This window comes from Emydura macquarii, unplaced genomic scaffold, assembly GCF_026122565.2.
Source record: "Emydura macquarii macquarii isolate MOO-44397 ecotype Brisbane River unplaced genomic scaffold, CSIRO-AGI_Emac_v2 contig_2372, whole genome shotgun sequence".
Taxonomy (NCBI): Eukaryota; Metazoa; Chordata; order Testudines; family Chelidae; genus Emydura; species Emydura macquarii.
Window position 1 is genome coordinate 3,540,715 of NW_027132509.1, and position 25,400 is coordinate 3,566,114.

Consider the following 25,400-nt stretch of genomic DNA (forward strand, 5'->3'; position numbering starts at 1 on the left):
TCTCATGGAATAATTTGAACAAACACTGCACATGGACTGCCTACTGGATTATAAACTGTTCAACTGATTCTGGAAGGACTTTTACAAACCAGCAGCTTCACCATCTCTGCTATGAAGGAAACTGACCTAATATCCGTAGGTATAATGGTCTTTCAAGCACAGTAACTCTCTTTTCTTTGCTAATAAACCTTAGATTAGATAACAAGAACTGCCTGTAAGCGTGTATTTGAGTAAAATCTGAAATATTCATTGACTTGGTGGGCAATGTGTCCGATCTCTTCGGATTGGTAGAACTTTATAGATGGTGAATAACATTTTAAGTAAGCTTCACTATATAGACTTGGCTGTCTGGGTGGGAGCCAAAGGCTGGATTGCTTAAAGGGAACTCTATTTTGGCTTCTTGGTAACCAGTAAGGTCTTATAGAAGCTGTTTGGTATTGGCTTGGTATAATCTAATTATAGAATAAACCACTAGTTTTGGGGATCGTTTGCCCTATTCTTTAAGTTTGCCCCAGTGGCGTACCAAGAACGGGTGGACGGGGGTCCAGGCTCCCAGGCGCTAGCCTGCAGGGGGGGCGCCAGACCGGCCCTTCATAACGCGCAGCAGGGGCAGGGGGCACAGGAGGCTCTGAGGGGCAGCTGCCACCAGATGCCCCTCAGAACCTCCTGCGCGTCGTGGAGGGGCAACCCCACGCCCTCTCCCCCCCCAGGCTGGTGGGTGTGGCTGCCCCATCCAAGCCAGCACCGGGCTGCGGGGCTGGACTCGGAGGGCACTGCACAGTGGGTAAATTGGGGGGGATGTTCCCCACCTCACCCCCCCACAGGTACAAATCCTGCCCCAGGCAGCTGGTGGGGGGGTGCTGCCTTGTGGAAGCTGGGGACCCTTCCTGCCCTGCATGGGGGGGGGGGAGTGCGTGAAGCCTGGAAGGGGCCCAAATGCAGGCTTGCCCCCATGTGCCGGAAACCCACAGTTCGCCACTCGTTTGCCCTGACTGAGCATTCTCAGTATAGCCTCTTTGGCGTCCATGGTCACACCATAATTCAAGTTAAGCATGTGCTTAAGTGCTCCATTGAATCAAGGCCTTGGTACTGATGAGAATTTAAAAAAAAAAAAAAGATTCTCCATCAGCTAACTGATTTCATGCTTTATGCTTCAATAAAGGATATCAGCATTCATAGGCCAAAATTCTGATCTCAGTTACACCAGTGTAAATCCAGATTAATTGTTCTGACTTAAGGGCCAACACTCCAGAGTTACTCGGGTGTAACTGACATTAGGAACTGACCTCTTTATAGGAAGATTTTTTCAGTTGTAACTATAGTAGTTCAGAGACAATGGACAATTCTGACAACTGCAGTGATGTTTGAATTATTTACACTTCATAATGCATTTGTAGGTGTACTGTAGCATATTTCATAACAATAATGAATTCGTAATATGAGATCTCACACGCTGGGTATCACTTCTTTGCAGAGATGCAAGGAAACTGGTGTGTGCATGTGAGTGGGTGTATGAGAGAGAATTTATGCATAAGTTGTGTGAATTGATGAGGCTTTGCTGTAGTTGCAAAGCAGTAGAAATAGCCTCCAAGAATAGAAGTTATTCTTATATTCAACCTTGAAACCATATTTAAAATTAATTAAAATATCCATTAAATTTAGTTGTAAATAAAGAAATAAAACTAAGCCATTAATTTAAAAACTTCTTGTAGCTGATAGAATTTTACTCACCGACAACATCGAGGTGGTAGGTGTGATTGATGGATCCATATTCATTTTCCACTATACAAGTATAATTTCCTTTGTCAGATGGGACTACACTCTCCATAATGAGACTCCAGTGCTGGTTTCGTACCTGATAGGATTTCAATGAGAGTGCTTTAAAAGGCTGATAGCACAATTTTGAACTCATCATTCCCACATAAAGAAAGATTTCTTTTTCCCCATTACACAAATTTTTTAAAAGCCACTGCTATGCTGGATTGACAGTTTGGGAGATTAAAATCTCTTATTTATGCACAGAGCAACTACAGCATAGGCAGTAGCAGTGAACGCTGCCACATCCTCATTTACCAGGGTACCTCACCTTTAAGTGGAAAAACACTCTTCAATACACATTCAGACCTCAGCCATTCTGTTTCAACTGACAACAAGCGTGCCACAATTAGTCCTAGTTGTGACGATCCTTTTATGACGTAGACATCAGCCCACTATAAACTCAACTTAAACTACCAAAACATTTCACATCTGCCTCCATCAGTTATCTAATGGGATCGGCTGTATCACTCTAGCATCCATGGCTGGATTTTTCCCATGATGTCAAAGGCTCTATATCCCACTAACAATCCCATTACATATACAGAGCTGTTGCAGAGCAAAAAAAAAAAAAAAACAGAAATGCAACATTAACACTCCCTGTGCAAGTTTGTGTATCAAACAGATCATTTATTATTCAAGGATTTTAATTTTTAATCAACAGAGAATCTTTTTGAAAAACAAGTTCTACAAATTTCTGTCTGATATAAAATATAAGACCATCTGAATACTGCAATGACAACCTTTGGAAGGTGAAAAAGAAAATTAGGCTGGGATCTTAAAAAAACCCTCAAAGTGGTTTTGTGAAATGAACATAGAGTTAGATAAACTGAAAACAAACTTTCTAACTTTTAGATCCAGTGATGGAATTTCTGTTCAATTCTATAAGCTATAAATATATCATGAAAATTATGTCTGCCCTTCACTACCAGGACCCTCAACAACCTACACCTGTCTTGTCAATGAACAGTCAGGTTTACAAAAATCAAGTGCTGTAAACATGAATTTGAGTAATTTTAATCATGTAAAATGAAAAGCAGTGAATTCTCCCTTCCACAATATTGTATTCTAGAATAATTGAATAGCTTTTAGGGGATTCAGTAATGCTGTCAGATATTATACATCTAAAAAAAAAAAGAGCTTAGTAAGGACTCGAGTGAAAACCTTTAGGTATGAAATCCTACTTTCTTTTTGATTATTATACTGTTTTTTATCCATCATGAAGAGACTAATATTGTCAATTCTGTATCTATGGTGCCATGTAATTTAGCTTGGTACATTAAAACACATGAAAAGGTATTTTGTTTTCTTTAGATCTTTCTGCACTTTTATGTTGGTGATAGCACCAATGGCCTCAAGGGTTCAGGTGTTTTATATAAGTTAACTATCAGCTCTGTCACAGACTCTTGGCCTTGCCTTGTGCCTTCACAGCTAGTTATTACCTACTAGGAAATAGTCACTTTGGTTATGTGCTTTAAAACAGCCAAATCCTGGAACAGAGTCCAAGTCTATGTAAATGGCCTGGACCCTAACCAAACCACTCAAATGCCACTGAGTTATGAGACCAGCATCTTCAGCCCTTGCTTGCAATGACCAGCATGCATCTGGGCAACAGTTGCTGCTCCCAAACAGATGGGGTTTGGGATCTGTGGATTCATAATATGTATAGACATAGTGACCACATGCTGGGCCTGCCCAGATTTCCCCCTACAACCTGTGCTGTGCACAGAACTACCTTGGAGTTCTTCTGCAAAGGGTTCAGGCAACATGTCCATGCAGTTGTTCTCTGCTTGCTTAACCTGCCAGTGCAGTGGAAAAGTACTTGGAGCCTAAATGAAGCCTGCTCAGTATTTATCCCTAAGGGTGAAATTCAAACCTTTGTAGACACACAGCTGGCAGCCCACACACCATTTGCCATGCTATAAGTGGTTTAGAGGCTTTGGTACTGGCCCTATGCAACGGTGTTAAATTTTTCTATATGAATAAAATTTTCCTAAGTGTTCACAAATTTTTCCAAGTATCAATAGTTTATAATAAATAACTATTATATTCTGTTTTTATGCTGCTAAGCAGTTTGCATATTTAGCATTTAGGGCCAGAAGAATATTATTGTCATATTGCCAATAAATAATGGTGGTAATTGCCATGTATTTTGGATGCTTTACAACCTCTACCAGGAAGAAGAAACATGAAACGTTTTCTATGCTTTTTGCCTTTCCAAGTTATATTTTTAGATTATTTCTCAGAACAGACCAAATGTTTTTAGCTTATCTGATATCAAAACAAGACAAACAGATTGTGGGTCAACAAAACTAACAGCTATACAAGTAATTAATTTGGAAAGAAAATACTATCAATTAGGTAACTTTTCATAGGAAAAATATGGCTTATAGCTAAAATGTGAATATAACTGATGTCAGTATAAAAAAGCAAGAGAGAAAATATCCCTCTCATAACCCAGATGGGAGAGATATTGTATCTTCACGTGAGACACACAACTTAAGCCTCTTTAGGTTAAATTAATCAGTTGCTGTAGATGCCCAAAGCATTTATGACATCTTGTCACGGAATCAGATTTTTGGCTGCTAACTTGATATATCTTGTTGGCTCACTGCCTCCATGTTATAAATAGAACTGTGAAAGCTATTTTCCTGCATTGATGGGAATTTCTCCTCATGAAGATTACTGACCTGAATGGTTAACTATAATCATTGTTAGAATCTAGCAGGCCAGTTACGATTCTGAAGTGTACACAGTTACACTAGAAGGTGACTTTTTTTTTTTTAAACACACACACTTAGGCAACCTGTCTTAACCGGTGAACATAGGGGTCCTGGGAATGAAACTGGCCCCTGAGCAGAAGGCCAGCTCAAGATCTACACAGAACTTAATTTCCACTTAAAATGTCAAAACCGGGTCTAAGAGGGTCTCATACAGTACATAGGTCTTGTGCTGGACTTCACAGGGGTGAATTGTACCGCTAAACATGAATAACTCCAGTGACAAAGATTCAGTAACTATCTTTAGAAGAACATACTGTACCCTTAACTAATCTTTAGCGAGGAAACTTTTCTTACTGGCCACCCTCAATGTTTCTTTGTCCATTTTCATCCTACTATTTCTAGTGATTCCTGCCTAAAGCTCTTTTTAATGTTGAGTCCCTTCAAGTTATTTCAGCATACGCCCACCTCACCAAGACTAACCAGCTTTATTGTCCTTTACTTTATCCAGTTTGTCATGGCCTTTTCTTGAACCGGGGCACCCCAAAGGGCATGCAATATTCCAAACATTCTTGAATTGTAGCCGTATACAGAAGGCTTCTTTAATGTTTCGAAATCATACTTCTTTGCGAGCCAATAGCTATAATTTACAATGCACCACTTAGTTTATTTTAATCTTGGTATTTTTGCTTTTCCAAATATCATCTATTCATTTTATAGCTATGGTTTGCAGTATTTGGCCCCAAATATACCACCTTGCATTTTTCCAGGCTGAAGTTATTTTCTTTCTATGCTCAGGTGTTTACAGCTCCCCTTACCTTACCATCAGCTGCCATTTTTTCTATTGTCTCTGCAATACCATTAATGAAAATACGATCTAACACGGACCTTTGCATGACCCCAATAGACACTTTAACCAAACCAGTGAAGTGCTATTTTTGCTTAGTCTATCAGCAAGTTTTTGATTCATGCCCTAGTAAGCCTATTACAGCAATTCAATTTTTTTTAAATAGAATCTCACAAGGCACCATATCAAAAACATACAAATTTATCTTTACATTAACAGGAAATCTAAACTGCTTCAATGCTGATAGAACCAAAGGTAATATTAAGTAAGCTGGTCAGAAAATGGGATTCTTCCCCCAACCCCTCCACACACACAGAAAATTTTGACTTTTCAGCAAAAATATTAAAATAAAAAACATCTGGCTGAAAATAAAAAATTTCTATTCAGTAATGCTGCTAAGGTGCCTCATGGGAGGTCCTGGTCATAGGCATCACAAGAGGTGTAGTTTGGCTGGTGAACCCAGTCCATAAAGGAAAATGGGGGACATGAGCCAGCTGAACTACAACTCCCACGGGGCACTCTGGCAGCATTTCTGAATCAAAAGCTTTTACGTTTTGGGGTGTTTAGTTTATTGAACAAAAGTCAAAATCTTCTGCAGGAAGCAGTCATTTTACAAAAAAAAAAAAATGGTCAAAAATCCAACTTTCCACTGAAAACCAAAACTGAGAAAAAATGTTGGACCAGTCCTAATATTAAGAGGATGTTTGCTGTAACATGGTGAAAATGAGAGCAGACTACTGTGTGTCAGAGTGAAATGAAGAGGTAGAAAAACAAGCACTGAGCCCTAAAACAATGAAAGCATCATTTAAGTTGCTTATCTTCCCCTTGAAAGGATTGGGGAGAAACTAAATAGAGAAAAGACAATAATTGTGACTGCACAATGAAATTGTTCACAAAGACGAGCCCTATGTTCTTCAGTGACATTACGTTTGCCCTATGCTTGCCAGACTATAAACAGAACATTTGCCTCTTTTTCCTTTAAAAAAAAAAAAAAAGAGTAAACTTGCTCCCTGCATAGATTTTGCCAATTTCTAATAACAACCCATCCCGCGACTAGAGCTGACATAAAACTGTGATGACTCATTCACATAAAAACTCTTGAGCCCCTCCATGAGTTCAAGGTATCAGCTAAATTGCTGAAATATATCGTGCTTCTTTACCTCCACATATAGGATGTGAATTCAGACTAGTACCAAAGCCACAAAATTCAGATCCAGATTTCAACGTACTTTACCCCTCCCCAGTGTTCAGATCTGGGGATCTGGTTTGCCCCCACTGTAAAGATTACATCCAGTCAGCAAACTAGGTTTTGGACTGGGATTCTAAACCCTTCCAAAATATGAGATACATGGATTAAAAACAAAATAGAAAATAAATATTAAAGGGAAGTCTGAACCAAAACCCTGAAACTAGCATGGCTCTGTATCAGAAATAGATCGATTAGTCATGCATCAAGTAGTATAGAGCGAAAGTATTTTACAATTTCCTTGCTGCAGATACTCAGCTCGACAGAAATAGTGAAAAAGGTACATGCAAAAGCTATTTACTCTTATAGTTCTTATACATTCAAAACTATTTGTTTATCTTATATTTACCCAAGCTGAACTTAAATGTGTGAAAAGGGCTGTGGTGATGTGGTTTATCAAAACGCAGATGTGGAAACAAACACCTGTTAATACTTAAACAGTAACAACTGATCGAAGTAAATTTACTTTCTGGGTGGTGTGCAGAAAAGTAAAGGGTCTTGTGATCTCACACAGAGTATATTTTCTCATTAAAGTACATACTGAGAAATTACAAAATCTCTTCAAATGACCTAGCAAATACCATAGTCATTTCAGAGGGGGCAAAGGGGATCAAAAAGGCTTGGAAAAGCAAGTAAGGGGCCATTTTTCTTTGATATATGAACTCTGAGTATATCATGAAAACCATAAAAGGTTACATTTCCAGGTGTTAAAAAGCAGAGTTACTCACTGTGGAGGAATTCCCTTCTGGAGGCTACCTCCCTTAGTACAGATACCCATTCTGCTATCATGCTTGAGTGAAAATTGACTCACCACCCACCTCAAATGAACATAGTACTGGGTACTGCTATCTGATTGTGATAAAGAGAACAAAAAGAAAAGAGAATAGATTCCTTAGATCAAGAGGGGTGGAAAGAGATGGGGGGAGGAAGAGAATGGAAGATCAGTAAACAATTTTACATTTTCCTTCCTCTTGTTTGCACTTTATATCTGTGTAGATGATTGGTTCTGCCAGAAGAAAAGGGCACAGATTGTCATTTCAAGTAGCAATGGAGGATATGGAAGTTCTCCGCTAACCATTCTAGATTAGTTATGTCTTTCTGGATACCTTGTGTATGAAACGCTACAGCAAAAAGATTTTACATACTGTGGCCCCAGAAAGACTTTACATACAATCCAATTTACAAAAGTCAGCACGAGATGCTGCCACGCCTGGTTGAACATGGATGAATATTAAAAAAATATCAGTCATTTCTAAAATGTCTTCGTCCCTACTTAACAATCCATACTGAGGTTGTAAAATCCATACCAAGCTTTATTTGTTGGTAGGAAGCAAAGTTTTCTGACTCTATCAATTATTTTGAATAAATGTGTAATGGTTTCATTATACCTCCCAAAATCAATGGGTATAAAGCTCCTCAGGCTTTATTCTGTAACACTTATTTTCTCTGGGTAGAACTTATTCTGCATACTGGGACCATTGTCATGATCTAGGCTAAAGATAATTATGGCAAGTAAGAAGATTGCTTACTGAAGAAGGACAATGATAAATATGAAATGATCTGAAGACATTCATTTGATGTATGTTTGCTATGAGAAATCATGATACCTGCATTCTTTTTTCACCTGTAATCTTAAAATGTGTAGGATATTTTATTTATCATTTAGGCTTATAACAATATATTTAATTTTAGAATTAAAGAATCATAGAGTTGGAAGGGACCTCAAGAGGTCATCTAGTCCAACCCCCTGATCAAAGCAGGACTAACCTCAGCTAAATATGTACCTTTTCAGCTAAATTTTGTCTTACACCAGCTTCAGGAATATGTATTTATGTGTGTGTGTGTGTGTATCTGTGTGTACATATGCGCATTTTTTACATATCTTGTACACACGATCAACATTTAATTAACCCCACTTAATATTTTTGCGCTAGATATCTATGTTTTTCCCCTCACATAGTGGAAAGTGTTACAGTGGTGCCACCAGTACTAAAAAACAGCTACTGTTACATTCTGAGACTGGATCAGTTGTTTCTTAATTGGCTTCATTCTTTTAACAACTCTAAGAAAGACGTAACCCACTGAATTGTAGCCAATTCATTAACACTCGATAGTAGAATTAAAGACAGAAGGTGTTGCCAAGTGTACATTCATACGCAACAGTAATTTATGGAGTAAATAAATCTGATGGAAAACCCTACTTAGAGGAATAATGTTGGTTTAGGGAAATTTTCTGGGAGTTACCTCTCTAGAAACACAAATATTGGAAAAACTGAGACCCTCTACAGTAAATCTGGGTAGAAAAGAAAAGAGGAGAGCCTAGAACCTGGCCTCCTTAGCCCTGGAAAACAATTTTTTTCAATAGGGATGATCTGACTCAATAGCATGTGAGGCAATATGCATGCTTGCTACAGCAGGCCCTCTCAAGACAAGGCACCTTAATCTTTTAGCAGGTAAAGCAGTAATAAGATTACCTCAAATCTGAGTTGGGAAGAAGTGCAGCATCGTGGTTAGAGCAGGAAACTGAGCATCTGGGGGTCAAGTCTCAGCTCTGCCTCTAACCCAGTGTTTCACCTTTAGCATGTAAATTCATTTCTCTCAGTATTTCATGTGTGTGAAGCACTTTGGGATCCTCAAATAAAAAGTGCTACAAGTCAGATATAAACTGGGAGAAGGATCAAATGCCAGGACAAACAGCTAATCTAATCCTCTCAACTATTAGGAAAAAATACTCTAAATGATAAATCCAGAGGAAAAACCTGAGGAAGTGAAACAAGTATTTTGTAAAAGAAACCAACAAAATGACCACATTTTTGGCATTGTTATAATGTACGCTAACTTACACTAACTTTCATAAATCAAACTGAATTCAGAACCAATATATTTGCTTCTCATACATGAGAAATATGAAGCAATCTAACTAGATACTCAAGAAAGTCTTTGCATCCATGAAGACATTTCCTTATAAAAGCAATTTTCAGTAGCTTTTCTGGAGATGCTGACTTGAATTGGATGCAGCCTATGCGAAGGATGAGTGAGCTCCCACAGAAGCCCACCTGTAAATACAGCCATAATGAAGGGTTCCTCTATGCTCCTATCTGATTGTGTGTGCAGATCACAGCTTTTGGGCGAGTGGGGAAGAGAGAAGAGATATAGGCATATGTCACGATCCTCCCACATTCCTTAGAGACCTCACTGTGTGGTCCCAATATATAGATTTGATGGGAGTGGGAGGAGACAGGGATTCTACCATAATTTACACTGCTGCCCCCTGCCCATATTTGGAAACTCTTCTCCCGTGGTGGGATTTCTAGAAGTGCTTGAGGAAGTCAGTGGCAGCATGGCTGTGACAGATGCCATGCTGGATTAGAGCTGGCATGGAGCTCTGGGGCAAGATGGAAATTATGATTCTTGCACAGATACTTACCCTCAAACATGTTCAGTCCTGTGTATGAACAAATTCATGTTCAACAAAGGCTAGGAAATGATGACCAAATTCTGACTTCTGATCTGACCTGCTCCAGAGGTTAAAGGTTAGTGCACTGTACCAGTGCACTAGCTCGCCCCTCCTAACTGTCCCTTTTAATCAGTAACTACTACCTGAGACTGAAACTTGTAATCTTAAACTATAAATTCAAACAAAGCCTTGTAAGTAAGTAATTGCTGTTACTTTCCCTCAAACTTTGCTTCCCATTTCACTTTCACAGACCATAAACTCCACAGAAAATAATAACTTTTGACTTCCGACCCTTCATTCATCAAACCCTCTGTAATCACCAATGTAGATTGTTGTATTTAACAATCTAGCTGAATATTCCAGGACACTAGAACTGAAAGCTCAGGCTGCTAAGATCTCATCTGTAAAAAACATGTTTTGTAAAGTTATTTTTCTCTTAGTTTTACAAATAAACTCCCAAAAGTATCTTCAATTATATTTATATTCTCTGAATCTGTAAAGAAGATATAAAACTCAGTTTGCAAGCTCAGTAACAGACAGAATAAAAAGAAGGAAGCAAGATTAACTTATTTTCTTTAGAGGACTTTTTTGTGATCCTAAGCCTGATCCGAAGTCCTTTAAGAGCCTTTCTATTGACTTTAACAGGCTTTGGATCAGACCCATATTGCAAATGAGAAATGGCAATATATTCAAGTGCAATCTTACCTTGTATCCACCAATGCGATGCTCTTGTTTAAATTCTTTCCCATTCTTTAACCATCGCATGGTTGGTGTTGGGTTTCCCATAGCCGGGCAACGAAATTTTACAGTGTTAGCTGCTGGGACTGCATGTAACCTTTTCTCCATTTTGTCTGTGTGTGTCCAGTAGGGCGCTCCTGTTTACAAAAATAAATACTCAAAAATAAGTATCTACGAACTGTTCTGAGCTTCCTTCCCACTGTCAGGAGGTTTCACTCTTGGTTTTGCATGAATTGTCTGTGGGAGACAATGTGGTTTGGAGTTAGCATACAACTGGGATCACATGCTTCTGAGTTCTCATCACAGTTCTGCTGCTGACGCACTATGGTTAACAGAAACATTCCTTTAATTTACTTCACCGAGTCTCAGAAGTTACAAGGATCTGAAAAGTGAGGGATATTATATTCCAAAGGACAAATTAGGACTCGGTTCATTTTTGCACATGTATTTTGACTGGCCACAGCTCAGTTAACAGTACCTCCCATATTGGGAATATGAATTATCTGCGACGATGCAGGTGGCCGAATGATTCAAGTACACCAACAGCAAGAAGCAGATCCTGCCCAAGAACACTCTTGCACAATCCCTGCTCTAAGGGGTTTGCAGAGTGGTGGTCTCAACGTGGATTTGGAGGAGAGCCAGACCCAAGTCAGCAAAATTGTATCTCATGCTTTCTCATCAGGACATGGCTTTTTAGATGTGCATGTGTGCAGTAGTGAGGCAGAATTTGGCATCATGTCTGCTAAAGGTTACCTGATAAAAAAAATTGATCATACAAGGACAAAGTTGCGACCTTTGGATTTCCTCACTATTATGAGCTTGTCAAGATCCTTCAAGCCAAAAGTTGAGTGGATAGAAAAGCACAAAAGCGTTGGGCAAAACTGAACATGTATTTGTGAGCCTACCTTTACATGGATGATTCTCATTACTGCACTCAAATGGAGTTTAGACCTCCAGATACCCATTTCCATCTGTAGTTATGGTCAGTGCTCACACACAGATGAATGTGATCTTTGTGTGCACAAGAGGGCTTCTGATGTCTAAAAACTGGGCCCTTAATAGGACATGTACCAAAATCATAAATGTGAGCAAACAAAAATACTGAAACCGATCAGTATGTTTTTACCTTGTGAATGCTGAGTTTGGGAAAAAATTACATGTACACACACATGTTCATAGATAAATAGAGATAGATAATAGCTGATGCCCATGAGTCATGAGGGTCTATGAGCACTGGCTCCATGAGCCATGCACAGTACCATTTTCCCCACACAGTCAGTTCAACTCAATTATGAACTACCCTAACATCCCTACTATTCTAGATCTGGTCCTCTCAAATAGTGTGCGCGCACTGTTTGGGCTAAACTGCATGGTAGTTTCATGACACAGTTTTAATTAAGCCACCTTACCTGTTTAAAAAAATCAAGATCTGTTTAACAGTAGGAAACATTAATTTATTTTACAATGGCTTCTTCCTGAAATCAATCAGATTAGCATGGAATTTTCAGGACTAAGTGGGTCTAGAAAAATAACTGCATGTCTCTCAGCCCTGTTTCATTTCCTTCATTAGCAGTCTAGCACTCCACTATAAATAAACTCTTCCGTTCTTCAAATATTTATAGCACATCTTACAATTGGTAAAAACTCAGTAATCCTGGGACCCCCCTCAAAATAAAAATACAGCTGGACAGAAATACAGGAATTCTTTAACAACGTCTCCTCTATAAAGAAAAACATTCCAAAAGCAAGTCTTAAAATGATGCTAGATACGATAAGCGTTTAGGTTTTTTAGCCTGGAGAAGCAATTAGTCTTAAAATTAATGAACTAGAAAAGCAAAGCAAATTTGCACATGTAGTTGAAACATAAAATCAGTTAACTTGCAAGTATTTAAAATTAAACTGTAGGACCAAGAAATTGCTAAATGATCCAAAGGGAATAAAGATGCAGCGGAAAGCACCATTAAAATTATTGGCTAAAAACAAGATTACCCTAACACACCAAAGGCTCCTTCAACAAACTGAAGTAGTAAACCAACCAAAGGAATTTACTTCATCTAGCAAAAAGTGAATTAGATGAAAACTACATCAAGCAAAGGGAGAATTACATTAAAGTACTAATACATAAAAAGAATATTTTCTCTGCATCATTAAACATATTCAACAAGGTAATGCAATGTGATCAAACAGATATGCTCACTGGGCCAAATCCAAGATTCCTGAAGTCAGATTAAACTTGATTTGCACAGACACTCTAACTACCTAGCCATTTATTTATTCTAAACTCCTCACTGTGGTGAGTGCATGGAACCCTCCCTACCAGCTGTGTAGCACCAACCCAACAGCCAATACTATAACTAGACTTGGAAAGATTCAATTTTTATTGATAAATGTCAGAAAACATTGATTTCTCACACACACACACACACACACACACACACACACACACACACACACACACACACACACACACACACACACACACACACACACACACACACACACACACACACACACACACCAATGAAAAAATATTTCCATTGAAAAAACAACATTTAAAGATAAGCACAGTAAGAAAAATGCAGCTTGAGAGTTTATTACATTATAGGTTAGATAGTGTTTTAAGGATATTTATTTTGTATATTTTGACATATGATGTTGACAATTTCTGTTTTAATGGTTATAAAGCTTTGACTGTTTGAACCTCAACGTCTATGGTCATTAAATTGTCTGACCCCTCCCCATGATTTCTGCAACTGTGAAGATTTAAAATCTACACAAAGAAAAATCTTAAAAATAAACATTGATATGATCCATCAAAATTTAAAAATAAAATAAAAATCAAATTCTGTCAAGCCTAACAACAACACAGAGGCTGTAATCATGTCCACTGCATGCACTAACTCATGCATACAATGTGAGAGTGTGTGTATGTTGAGGGGAGTGGGGCTTTGCAGCTGGCCAGTGGAACCCCATAATTTCAGACCCTCCTCCCCCTTCCACACTTTTATGAAGGAAGCTGCAATGGAACATTGCTCCACAATTTACAGGACTGGACTGAGTACTCCTGAGTGCTCCTGTCTGCAGAATAACAGATCTACTAAAACCAAGAATCAACATGTTAATTCATGTGCAGGATCTTTTTATGAGCGATATTGATCATATACTATCTTTGTTAACTAACTAGATAGATACTTGAATGTATATGGATAGTTACAGTACATCAGTTTAAAGTTCATGCAGTAATAGTATAAGTACTAGATGAACTGGTGAGAATTATTGATTACTTTTAGAATTCTCATAAGCTAAGAAAATATTCCACTGACCGGCTCTGGACTTGACTACAGTCACATTAAAATTAATCAGGCAAATCTCGTACACGCAAAATTGAAAGTAGACAATGCAGAGGACCATTTTGCTTCAGGATTTACAAAGTCCTATTTTTAAAAAAGTATCCACTAAACATTAATATAAAAGACGTCAACTACAGTGAAACTTAATTGAGGACTACCTCCAGCAAGCAACACCCTGCTTTAAGTGACCAAATCAAAGTATCCCCAAGGTTCAAGTGCAATTGAATTTGACCTTTAATTAAAGACCACTTCTACTAGACATCCAATTTTACTTCTTCCTTGAGAGGATTTCTGCTCTCTGCAGTTTGATTCATTTGCACCTTTTTTTTAAATCACTGATCACTCTATAGATAGACATAGCTATAATTATATTTTATTCTTCAAGTTTTAAAAGGAAGACTTAAGGTTTAAATAAAGGTTGTTTTAAAACAAACGTTCATCATGCCAATATAACTGAAAGGAAACGGTTTAAAAGGAGACAGAATTGGATGTTCATAGGATTGGGTTGGGATATGCTGCCTTTCACATATTAGAATTCAGTCCAAGTTAGAAGTGACCTATCTGATGGTCATTCAGTGGCCCATGTGAAATGGTGAGACCAGCTGATGGTCTCAGTCCAGTTCTTCATGGACAAGTGTCCATATCACACAAAACACCACAACTGATATTCATGTCAGCATTCTCAGCAATGAGCACAAAGAGCTAGGACACCTTCAAGCTGCTTTCAACTCCCATTGATGTCAATGGTGTATTTATTATGATGTGGCCAAAGAGGAAATGGTGGCAATGCACTCTCCCATTGAGGCCAAGAGAAGCTGAGGGTGCTCAACACTATGTAGGAGGCATTCTGTGTCTTGCAAGACTAGGCCCTGAACCAGCATTCAGGACCAAATAGCCTCATAGCCCCCAGAGGTGGCCCTCAAAAACAAGATGGAGGCAGATTATCAGGTCAGTGATGGGGAAGCTTAAAATGCCATGAAAGCTATTCTGTGGAGAGAGAATTTTATTTTATAGTATGGTCAGTCCAGCCTCACAAATCACTTAAACAAAAGCTGGAAGGAATAAAAAACCATTCAGGATCTATCCCACTGTTTTCTGCCAGTTAAAATATTTGTCAACATGCCAGGATGCCAGCTACAGAATGATGTATGCTGTGCATGCCCTCCACTTAATAAAATGCACATAGGCCAAAATGATCAAACTTAGTTTCCGACATTTAGGCTCCTAAATAAAAGCAGCCTGGTTTCAAAGATGCTGTGCACTTACAGCACCCATGAACTCCAAATGGAGTTGTGTATTCTTGGCACCTTTGAAAATAAGGCTACATCTGTCTACAGGTTTAGGTGCCTTCATTTGAAAACTTTGGCCATACAAAATATATTTGTAACCAAAGAAATGCATAAATAGTCTTTTTAAAGGAATTTTTTTAAAGTAGCAAATAAAACCACCCAAAATGTTTGCTTTGGTTTTAAGTGTTCAGGATTGAGAATGCCAAGGTTTGGTTTCCTGTTGAAGGCACCTGCAGCCATTTACTTCCCCTCCCCTTACAAGAACCAGGAAGAGGATTTGGTCTCTCTCTGTCTCTAGGGTTTCCATTGCAGTCAGGGAGAACAGTTCATGAAAGCCTTATTAAAGAGAACTTCTAACAGTGGGTTGTCTTTCTTATCAGAGATTCTGTTTCTTTATGTCTACACCTAAAAATTAAGCAAACTTTTATTTTGCTAAATAAAAAGAGTTTTTAATAAGCAAAGTCTAGGTTACATCATCAGTGTCATTCTGCGCAGCAAGAATGCAGATGAACCTTGCTAATCTGGACACCTAAAAGTTTTCATCCTCTTCTCAATAAAAGTTTAGCGGTGGCCTACAATGAAGACTCATATTACAAGAATGTCACTACTGTGACAAAATATACTACAGGACATATAAATAATTAATAGTAACGTAAACTTGTTAAATAAGCAAACAAAGCACTTCTGTGAGGCAGCAATCTGGACTTTTTCTGTTTGCTCCCTTTAGTCACTTGAAAAATTCAATCTGTCACAGTGTCTTTTCCACAGGTATTAATGGGAAACAGAAGCTCCACTATACTGACAAACTGTTTAGAAAATGTCACAAAATCTTTTCAGCAAGTGTAACACTAACTTGAAGATGGCTGTTATCTAAAACACGAAACAAGGAATTATGCCCTCATGTGCATTTGCTCTGTTCACCAGTTTTGACAATGAAACATTGTTTTTAAAGGAAATGTCCCTTTTCCAAACTTGCCAATTATCCTTGCCACCACATTCCTTTGTCAATGCAGCCTAGAGCTGCTTAATCTCAGCCACTTTAAGATGCACCTGTGAATCAGACTGGTTTAATCACACTAATAGATGGCAGGGGCCAAACAGTCAGCTAAGAACTTATATATAATTTTAAATAGCAACATTTCACAGCTTCAGAACAGAGGCAGTTATATACAGCAGTATCTCTAGTACAGTTGAAAAACACCAGTACTTAATCATGTGCATGTATGTTTCAGCTATATATTGACATGTCAAACAAGAACTAATTGCAAAGCAGCCTGAAAAATAATGTACTAGTTGACTGTTACATACTGTAATGATAGGGCATCCCTAATGAGTGATCTCTAAGTAAGTTAATATGAAATGCAGCAGTCTATGTTAGTGACATTATAGTGTGCACGATGGCACACTACCAGTAATCCACAGGGGTTTGATAACAGTTCCATAGTGCCACATAAGAAATCAATATGAATACATTTTTCTTCCTAGTCATTGCTCTATTTAGGCATATTAAATGATCTAATGGGAAGGAAGTTTAATGACCACACAGGTTTCAGATTCTTTTAACCCACTTTCACATTAATTGAGTATCACAAATGTTTGAATTTAGTTGGACTACTAATTAGACAAAGTGCTTTCTTTGGGATCAAATCCTGCAGTCTTCACTCCAGGAATAAATCCCATTGTTTCCAAGTCCATTAATTGTCTCCAGTAGGATTTTTGCCTGAGTAAAGACTGCAGGATTTGGTCCCTTAAGGTTCAGTTAAAAATGGTTCCAACCCACCTTTTAATTAACTCATTCTCAATCAGATTTTTTTATCTTTAGTTAGACTTCAGATCAGATACAAGAGCAGAAAATGAAAGGGAATGTTAGTTTATAAGTTGGACTCTAAAGCACAACAATGGTTAATTTTAATTTAGGAAGAAGGAAAACTATTACAAAGTTAATGATAGACTAAGATAGAAAGAACAGACCAGTAAAACAAACTGGGTATTCAACAATGTTAGTTTATTTTCATGTTCCAAAGTCATGATAAGTAACACAGAGAAAACTGTTAGGAAAAGTTATTGCTATTTGATATCACATGCATTTAACAGCCACAAAGCAAAGCAGTTGACAGTGCAAAAGGTTAGAAAGAAATTACTTTCCACAAGGATCCCGCCAGTCACTCCAGCAGTCTGCTGTTACTTACTCATGTGGTTGTTGTCATTCACAAAATCCTCTGAGCCATCATTGTCATCTTCATCATCTCCAGATGTAAGAGCATCTGCATATTAAAGATGATCAGATCTTTTACATGATGCATTTTGTAGCACATGCAATTTCCTACACTTTAAGACACCTAAACAAGGTATATCTGGATTACATTTTCTTTAAATGTGCTGAATTCACATGAGCAGCAAACTCAATCACAAAATGTGTATTATTTTTACAAAACCTACTAAAACTGGGTAATAATCCTGGAATTGCTGTAAAGATTTCAAAGCAAGGTTGCTAATTTCAGAAAATCTAGTTCTTTCTAGTTATGATCCTTCTCTTCTTAAAATCTCTAATTGTCTCAGGAATGATTTGTCAGTAGACGGACTGTAGGATGCAGGTAACACAGCAACATGCAGAACTGTGTGATTGGTTCTAGGATATACTTATACATCTCCTGATGTGAAAATTATACCATTTAAATATATTGCACAGGCTGTTTTATCTTTGTGGTCACTCTGTAAAATCTAATCCAGTAATTTAGACATAAAGCAAAGGGTCACATCTTCAGTCCGTATAAATCAACATAGTAAGTAAAGTAAAGTAAATGGAGTATTATGCCAATTTACACCTGACAGGATCTGGCCTAAGGGGAAAATATTAGACACCTCAATATATGAAAGGCTATTCTGTGTATCTGACTTAATGTCTGGCTAGACTTTTTCAAATTAGAACAGAATGTCATTTTATATAGCACTTTTGATACTGAAAACTGCTACTTCATGCAAGAACTATGTTCTGCTCACTCACCTGTAACATTTACAATGAAGTATAGAGTATCACTTTCTATAGTCCTAACAGCAGTACAAGCATAGAGGCCCGAATCTCTGGGTGTAGCATCTTTAATTTGCAAGTATTCCCCAATAATCACTGTTCTATTATTGGGCCCCAACTGGACCCCATCTTTAGTCCAACTGATCATGATGGCATCCTTCAACTGACAACGCAACTCAAGTGGATCTCCTGGAAGTGCTGAGTACACATCTGGCTGAGAGATTTGGTATTTGGTTGGTGGCTCTGCAAAAGTGGAAGGAAGGAGGAAAAAGAAAAAAGGGAAAGGAGAGAATTTCCAACAAAAGTCAGTGAAGGCCCCTTTCATCCACAGAAATTAAGTTATGTTAAAAAAAAAGTTTCATTATCAGATTCTCCCAGCAACCTATTTCATAAAATTAATAGAATGCAGCTATGGAGCAGATTTTATTGGTGAAAAGTAAACCACAAAGAAAGCCCCCACCAAAGCAACAGTGGTCTTTCCTCTCTTCATTGGGATAGCTTTGCATGTGATCAGGGCTGGATTTAGGAGCAGGTGACTGAGGCGACCACCTGGGGTTCCGGGTTTGGGTGGCGCCAGGCCTGGGGGGTGCCGGGCTCGGGGTGCTGATTTTTTTGTTAGCGACAAAAGGGAAAATAGAATGTTTGAAGTAAAATATTTCAGGTATTCCGTATGTGGAATCTTTTTTCACTAACTTCCTAGAATGTTCTAGACCTTTGCAGAATCTCATGAAATCTTCCAGACTTTCTGACAACTACATTTTCCTGGAACCTCCTAAAATGTTGTCCGCCATGCCCTCCCCGGTATATAAGGGGCAGGGCATCATCAGTCAGTCAGTGAGATATAAGAAAGAACTAAAGTGAAGTGAGAGCCCAGCTGCAATATTGTGAACCTCATTTTATTGTGAACCTCATTTTACTGTGTAAATGTGAAAGTGTACATGCGCAGGGGTGCCAAATGTGGAGGCGCTGAAATGGAAGAGGGGCGCACTGAAGACATTCCTCGCCTGGGGCGCCATTTGGTTTAAGGCCATGTGATTATTAAAAGGCACATCACACATAACTGTTTCTTATTGTTAACCAAAAGCAGCCCACAAAACACTCTAGTTTTGGACAAATGAATGTTGCTGAATCTGAGATTCTGAGGATCTCAACGCAATTTGGGCGGGCAGTTCACAAAACTAATTCAAGATAGAAAACCTTTACTTCATCCCTGAACTTAAAGGAATGGATATTTTTCCTCCAAGAGAAATTCATTTTAGAAAACAAAACATTTTTCTATCTGAAAAGTTCTGAATAGGGATAAAGGGATACAAAAACAAAATCTAAGCTGGCATAAACAGGTTATATATGACTACTTTATTCTCTTTCTCTGGCCCCTCTCTGCTCCTTTTTCAAACTTTCTATATATGTTTTCCATACTGCCCACTCCCTGCTCCGTCTTACAGTCATTCTTCCATTGAATTGGTTCTCTCCATTTCTTATTTCACAGTCTCTCCTGAGAAGAATGTGAATCTAGAGACATGGGATCCAAGCTTTCAAACTCAAGAGGAGACAGTTTACCCATCCGTTCCCTTATCGTACTAGGATTTTCACAGGAATTTCAGCAGCTGTTTCCTCAAACAAATTTGCTACGCAAATTACGTTTTTCTATATTTACCATGAGCCAAATCAGCCTCTCCCAAAGGACACTGGAAATTCAGTTACCTCAGTCTCCCCCCCTCAAGTGGGACAGATTCCTGTCCTTATGCAACATGGCGGAGGAGAGTTAGAAACTCCACAAAGCCCTACGCTCCTTTGCATGAAGGAGTTTGCATAGGGAGTTGGTCCCTCTGTACCCCTGGGTTCCTCCCATAAGAAGTTATGTAACCACAGCCTACCCTCCCTCACACTTGTTCCTCTCCTCCCTTTCCCCAGAGTGGAATAGAAAGCAAAGAAAGGGAGCAGCTCGGGTACTGAGGAGGCGTGTCATGTGGAGCAGCTGCTCCCCAGCTTCAGCCCCAACACATATCCTTCAACATGCAGACACCAGCTGTGCAGTATGCCTATGTGTATATGTATACATAAAACTTACATATGGGAGCCAAGCAGCATCTTTAAATAGGCAATGTCAGCCCTAACTTCTGGGAACAACAGTCTTTAGTAAAAGTCTTCAACGAGCCATAATAAGGCTTAATACTTTTTACAAACTCGTTTTACCTCATCCACCTTAGTCTTGCTGGCATATTAAGAATTCTATTGATCCATATTTCAGGTTAAACATAGCGCTCCAAATAGTGCTATTACAAAAGTGATCTCCGGATGGAAAACAAGTGGTTTCTACATAAATTTCATATCAGTAAAGGTTAAACCCAAGAAAACTCACATCTCAATGCCAAAGATTTTTTTTAATTAGCTGCAATTGCAAAACAAACAAGATGACAAGTTTACTTTGCAGTATAAGAGTTGACAGACTTCCCTGTAGCTTCTGTAGTGGGCTCTATCTTCACAGCAAATTTTTTTTTGTGCAGAATTTACTCTATGCCAACAATTTACTGGCGTCTAAAAATGACTTTGTTTAAATTTTTAAAAAGCCAATATAGGTGTAGATAACATTATTTAGCCTTCCCTTTATCTGTTACAAGGGGCTTTTATTGAACAGTCCAAGAAAGCAAACAGATGGAGGTTTCTGGATCCACTTGCAATGTAGATTACTCCAACTGTGATTACACACTGTGAAAGATAAACCATATTCAAACTCCATCCCTAATTGTGTTCTTTTTTTAAATTGTTATCCTATTTAATCTTTCAGCACAAGTCAAATGACATATTTAACCACAGCTCTAAAAGAAAAATTACTAGTAAGCCAACAAAAAATGGACAGCTCATATACAGAGCTGCACAAATTAGTAATTCCCGACTTGGTTCATGATTCTCTATTAATATCATCATCTGCAGGAAGATACAGCACCAAGCATTGTCATGAAATAACCAAGCAGTGTTTGGAAAGAGTGAGCTATTTCAGCGAAGGCTTTCTGTTGCCAAACTAGAACATAGAAGCACTTACAACCGGCACTTGTTATGTTTGCCTATAAACTTTTCCAGTGTGGGTGTTGAATTGGTGCCCAAATGCAAACAGGGAACAGGTGGGACACTGAAGTGCTATCCTGTCCAATAGTTTCATAGTGAAAGATCAACAGGTTAAACTGCTAGCTGTTCCTGCCAACTACAGTACTCTACAAAATTACCCCCTCTCCAAGTACTCTGCACTCAGTTAATAAATATTTTTACACTCACGTGAGATTTACTGCAAGGAATACAGGGCCAATTTCCTCACTCACACAGTGTGTAACCTAATTAATGATGGTCTTCAGGCCTCATCGGGGCTGCTCCTGCAACCCAACTTTGTATGGGTGCACAAGGGGAATATAGGCACAAGGATCTTTGGCTTCTCCTGTACTCCTGAGGTTTGCCTCAGATGCAGCCTTTGTACTTCCCTCAGGCACAAGTACTGCTCAGGATTACCAGACATTTTGCCATCCCAAAGTATCTTATTGTAGGCAGGTTCTTATACTGCCTCCATCACTGTGGTATCTGAGAGCCTCCAGTGGTGTATTAAGCAATGTGACCAATATCTGTCCTTCCACCCTCAAAAAATTCTTTTAAAAAGGATGTCAAACAGCAGCTAAATTCTTAATTCTTGAAAAAGATTCTCCTTTTCCTTGACATTAGGGTCAATCATCTGCTGACGGTTACATCATTATTTTAATGCCAGATGTGAAGAGAAGTGCCTGTGCATGAGCATGTCTGTGACATCATAGGTGGAGATACTGCACAATAGTCCCTCACAAAACTGTGCATCTCTAGGATAAATGTTTGACAAACAGGCTTGGGTGTGTCTGTTCTCTCCCCAGACAGCCAGTCTATGCCAACCAACCATCCTGAACAAAGGGTGCAAATATTGTTTGCTTAAGGCCAAGTGGCCAGAAGAGATTCCTATAGAAATTCCTAAAGCTCACTTTCATATTACTGTGAATTCAATTATATTCCAAACATCATTTCCATTTATGGTATGACCAATATAAACAGGAGATTTATATATGTATTTTGTTATGTTTTCTAAATGTATTAAAATATTAACAAAAGCTGCTTATCTTATGAATGTGGATACCGCAGTTACAGAGTCAAACAATGTAACTATCCGCTAACAGCAAACCCCACCAAAAAAAATAAGTCAAGCCCCAGCAAGGATTCCCAAAAAAGCTCTTCACCTTCAGAAAAGCCTCATCCCTTCAGTCAAGCTTCTTCCACTTCAAAAGCCTTTGTAAATAACCAAACACCTCTGCAGCACAAAGACCCAGCCTGTTTTGCATCTGAGAGATGGGTTGCGAAGTTGAGGACCCCTCACAGAGAACACATTGCTGCCAGCCCCCGCTCTTTTAAACTGAGGTGGATTCAGCAAGACTGTACAATGATTAATATGGGATGGAAAGAGCGGTTATGCTAAGGCTCATCTAACAGAGAAAGGTATAACAGGAGCCAATGGCTGGAAGCTAGGTAAGTTCAGACCGGAAATAACATGCACATTTTTAACAGTGATAGTACGTAACCATTGGAACAACTTACCAAGATTGACGGCAGATTCTACATCTCTGGCAATTTTTAAATCAAGACTGGATTTTTTTCTGCAATAGACACTGCAGGAATTATCTAGGCTCTATGGAGGTCAAACCAGATTACCACAATGGATCCTTCTGGCCTTGGAATCTATGACTCTCTAATTTATAAAGGCGGTGAAGTTCCCAAGCCATTTAGGCTCGGTAGATCAAAAACAAAACCTTTAGCACTATCCAGAAACCAACAGGCTGCTAGTAAAGATCCAGGAGCACAGTTCACAAAGGGTGGGCACACCCCCTTATTTAATAGTGTGGGGATCATCCTTGCCACATCTTCCACTTGCTTCCCCCAACCTACCAGCATGTCTTGTCTGGATTGTGCTTCAGCCAGCTAGCTCTCAGTCATGTCCCAATCTTCTTCAAAACCCTTGGCCAGGCATAACTATGACTTCTCCAGCTGTTTTGATGCAATACTTTACCTCCCAAATTCACTACAGTCCATTATAAACATCCTCTCACTACACACGCACACAAACTTACACTGTCAAGAATAGTCCTACAAAGAGCAAAGACTAATTTTTTTTTCTCTAAAAAGATATAAAAATGTCAGTGCAATAGAGACAAAAGTCTTTGTCAAATAAACAGCACCTGAGTGGGAGCTGCACTTAATTCTGATAGTTACAGTGATAAATTCTAGTTCTCATTTGGTTCTTTAAAAGAAGCTTCTGAACAAAATTACTTGTGCTAGTGTATTTCAAACCACAGCCTCATTTACAAAATGTTAAGAGTCAGACTCCCAAATAAATTGAGGGATTTTTTTTCTGGCATCCTTTCACCCTATGATCTTCATTCTACAGTTAATTAGTTTATTCTCAATTAGTCACCTGAGGTGTGCAGGGCTGTATCATCAATGGGATCAGATTTTTTTAAAAAAGGTGCAGCTCTTAAATGAAAAATATACCTTAGAAAGCCACTCCAAAAGGAAGAGTTACTCTGCCCTGAAAGAGGACACTTGCAAAACAAATTAAGTTATTATGCCATGTTCTGTATGCCTTTTACTCCAATGTGTGTATATTTTACAACAATAGCAATTAGTTACAGTATGAGCATACAGGACCATGACAACTTCTCTCACATGCTACATACAGTAATACAGGGAGAGAGAAAAAAAAGAATCTCCTCCAGTAGAAATCCTACCCCAACGTCATCAGGGGAAGGGGAAAATATTACACAGTGCTGACTTGTTTTCCAAAGCACTGAGGACTTTAAAAAAATATAAATAATGCTGGGGAAATGGCAAGGAGTTTCAACATTTGGAGATCCTATTAGCAAAGAGGGAAGCCTCAGGAAAACACCTAAAATGAATCCATGTGTGATTACTTCTATTTCAAGTAATACTGGTTGGAAACCGGTTGGCTATCAATATGAAAGAAGTAATGCTGCACACTGTTGCAGGGAACTACTTTCAGCTCTATTTAGTCTTGGCAGTGAATACCAGGATATAGATTGTGCATGGCAGAATAGAGCATTTTAAATAAATAACTGCAATTTCTTTAAAAGACCTGATGACCAAGGATTCTTATTCACCATGCATGAAAGTCACATTTCCCTCTACATGGCTAAGGAAGGGGCAGAATATGACACCATTCCACTGCTTGGGACAACATGAAATGTATCACAGAGGGACTCCACAGCCCTCTGCAGGTGATGGCATTATGGTCCAGAATGGCCCACTGCACAGTAGCCTCCAGCAGGCTCTTGGGGAGACAAAGAAGTAATGGGTCGTGCCCAGCAGATCCTCAAACTGCACTGATTCCCTAGCCACAAACCCTACATAAAGGAGGTGCGGGGAGAAGAGGAGGCAAGGGGGAGACAGTGGGACACAGGAATCATTTCAGGCACTGGACTGGTGGCTGCCTCAGTGTCTCATGTCCTGCCGCCGGATTGGAGGGTTGCCTCTCCCAGAACCGCTGCATGGTGAGAAAGCTTATCAGTTCAGGCTTTGCAACAGGGAGTGAGAACTCCTCGCAGCATTCACAGTCCATCCTACTCCAGTAGAAAGAACCTTTAGTACAGGCCCACAGCAGTGCACCTGGAGTTATGGCTGCAAGAGCACACAATGCACGTGGGAAGTGCCAAGTCTTACATACTCCTGGACTTATCTGTGCACGGTGTGTTCTTGGGAGTCACTGTCAGGGAAGACTCAGAGCATGCCAATCCCAAAACAAGCGGCAGTGAGCCCAGCAAGACCACCGGCTGTTCCTGGGACTGCCCTGTGGTTTCCCTCTCCCTATGGTAAGAGCCCTCTAGGGGAGACA

The 25,400-nt window shown here is 39.0% G+C and overlaps 1 protein-coding gene across 2 annotated transcripts in view; it reads right to left on the reverse strand.

The window, feature by feature from the left end:
• FGFR2 (fibroblast growth factor receptor 2) overlaps positions 1 to 25,400 on the reverse strand; it is a 113,441-nt gene that overhangs the window by 54,496 nt on the left and 33,545 nt on the right. For both annotated transcript variants that reach the window (XM_067561339.1, XM_067561338.1), the window contains exons 4-7: positions 18,467 to 18,733; positions 17,652 to 17,726; positions 10,791 to 10,960; positions 1,732 to 1,855 (exon numbers count right to left, since the gene is read on the reverse strand). In XM_067561339.1, coding sequence (XP_067417440.1) covers positions 1,732 to 1,855; positions 10,791 to 10,960; positions 17,652 to 17,726; positions 18,467 to 18,733 — 636 coding nt within the window. The remainder of the gene's footprint in view (positions 1 to 1,731; positions 1,856 to 10,790; positions 10,961 to 17,651; positions 17,727 to 18,466; positions 18,734 to 25,400) is intronic.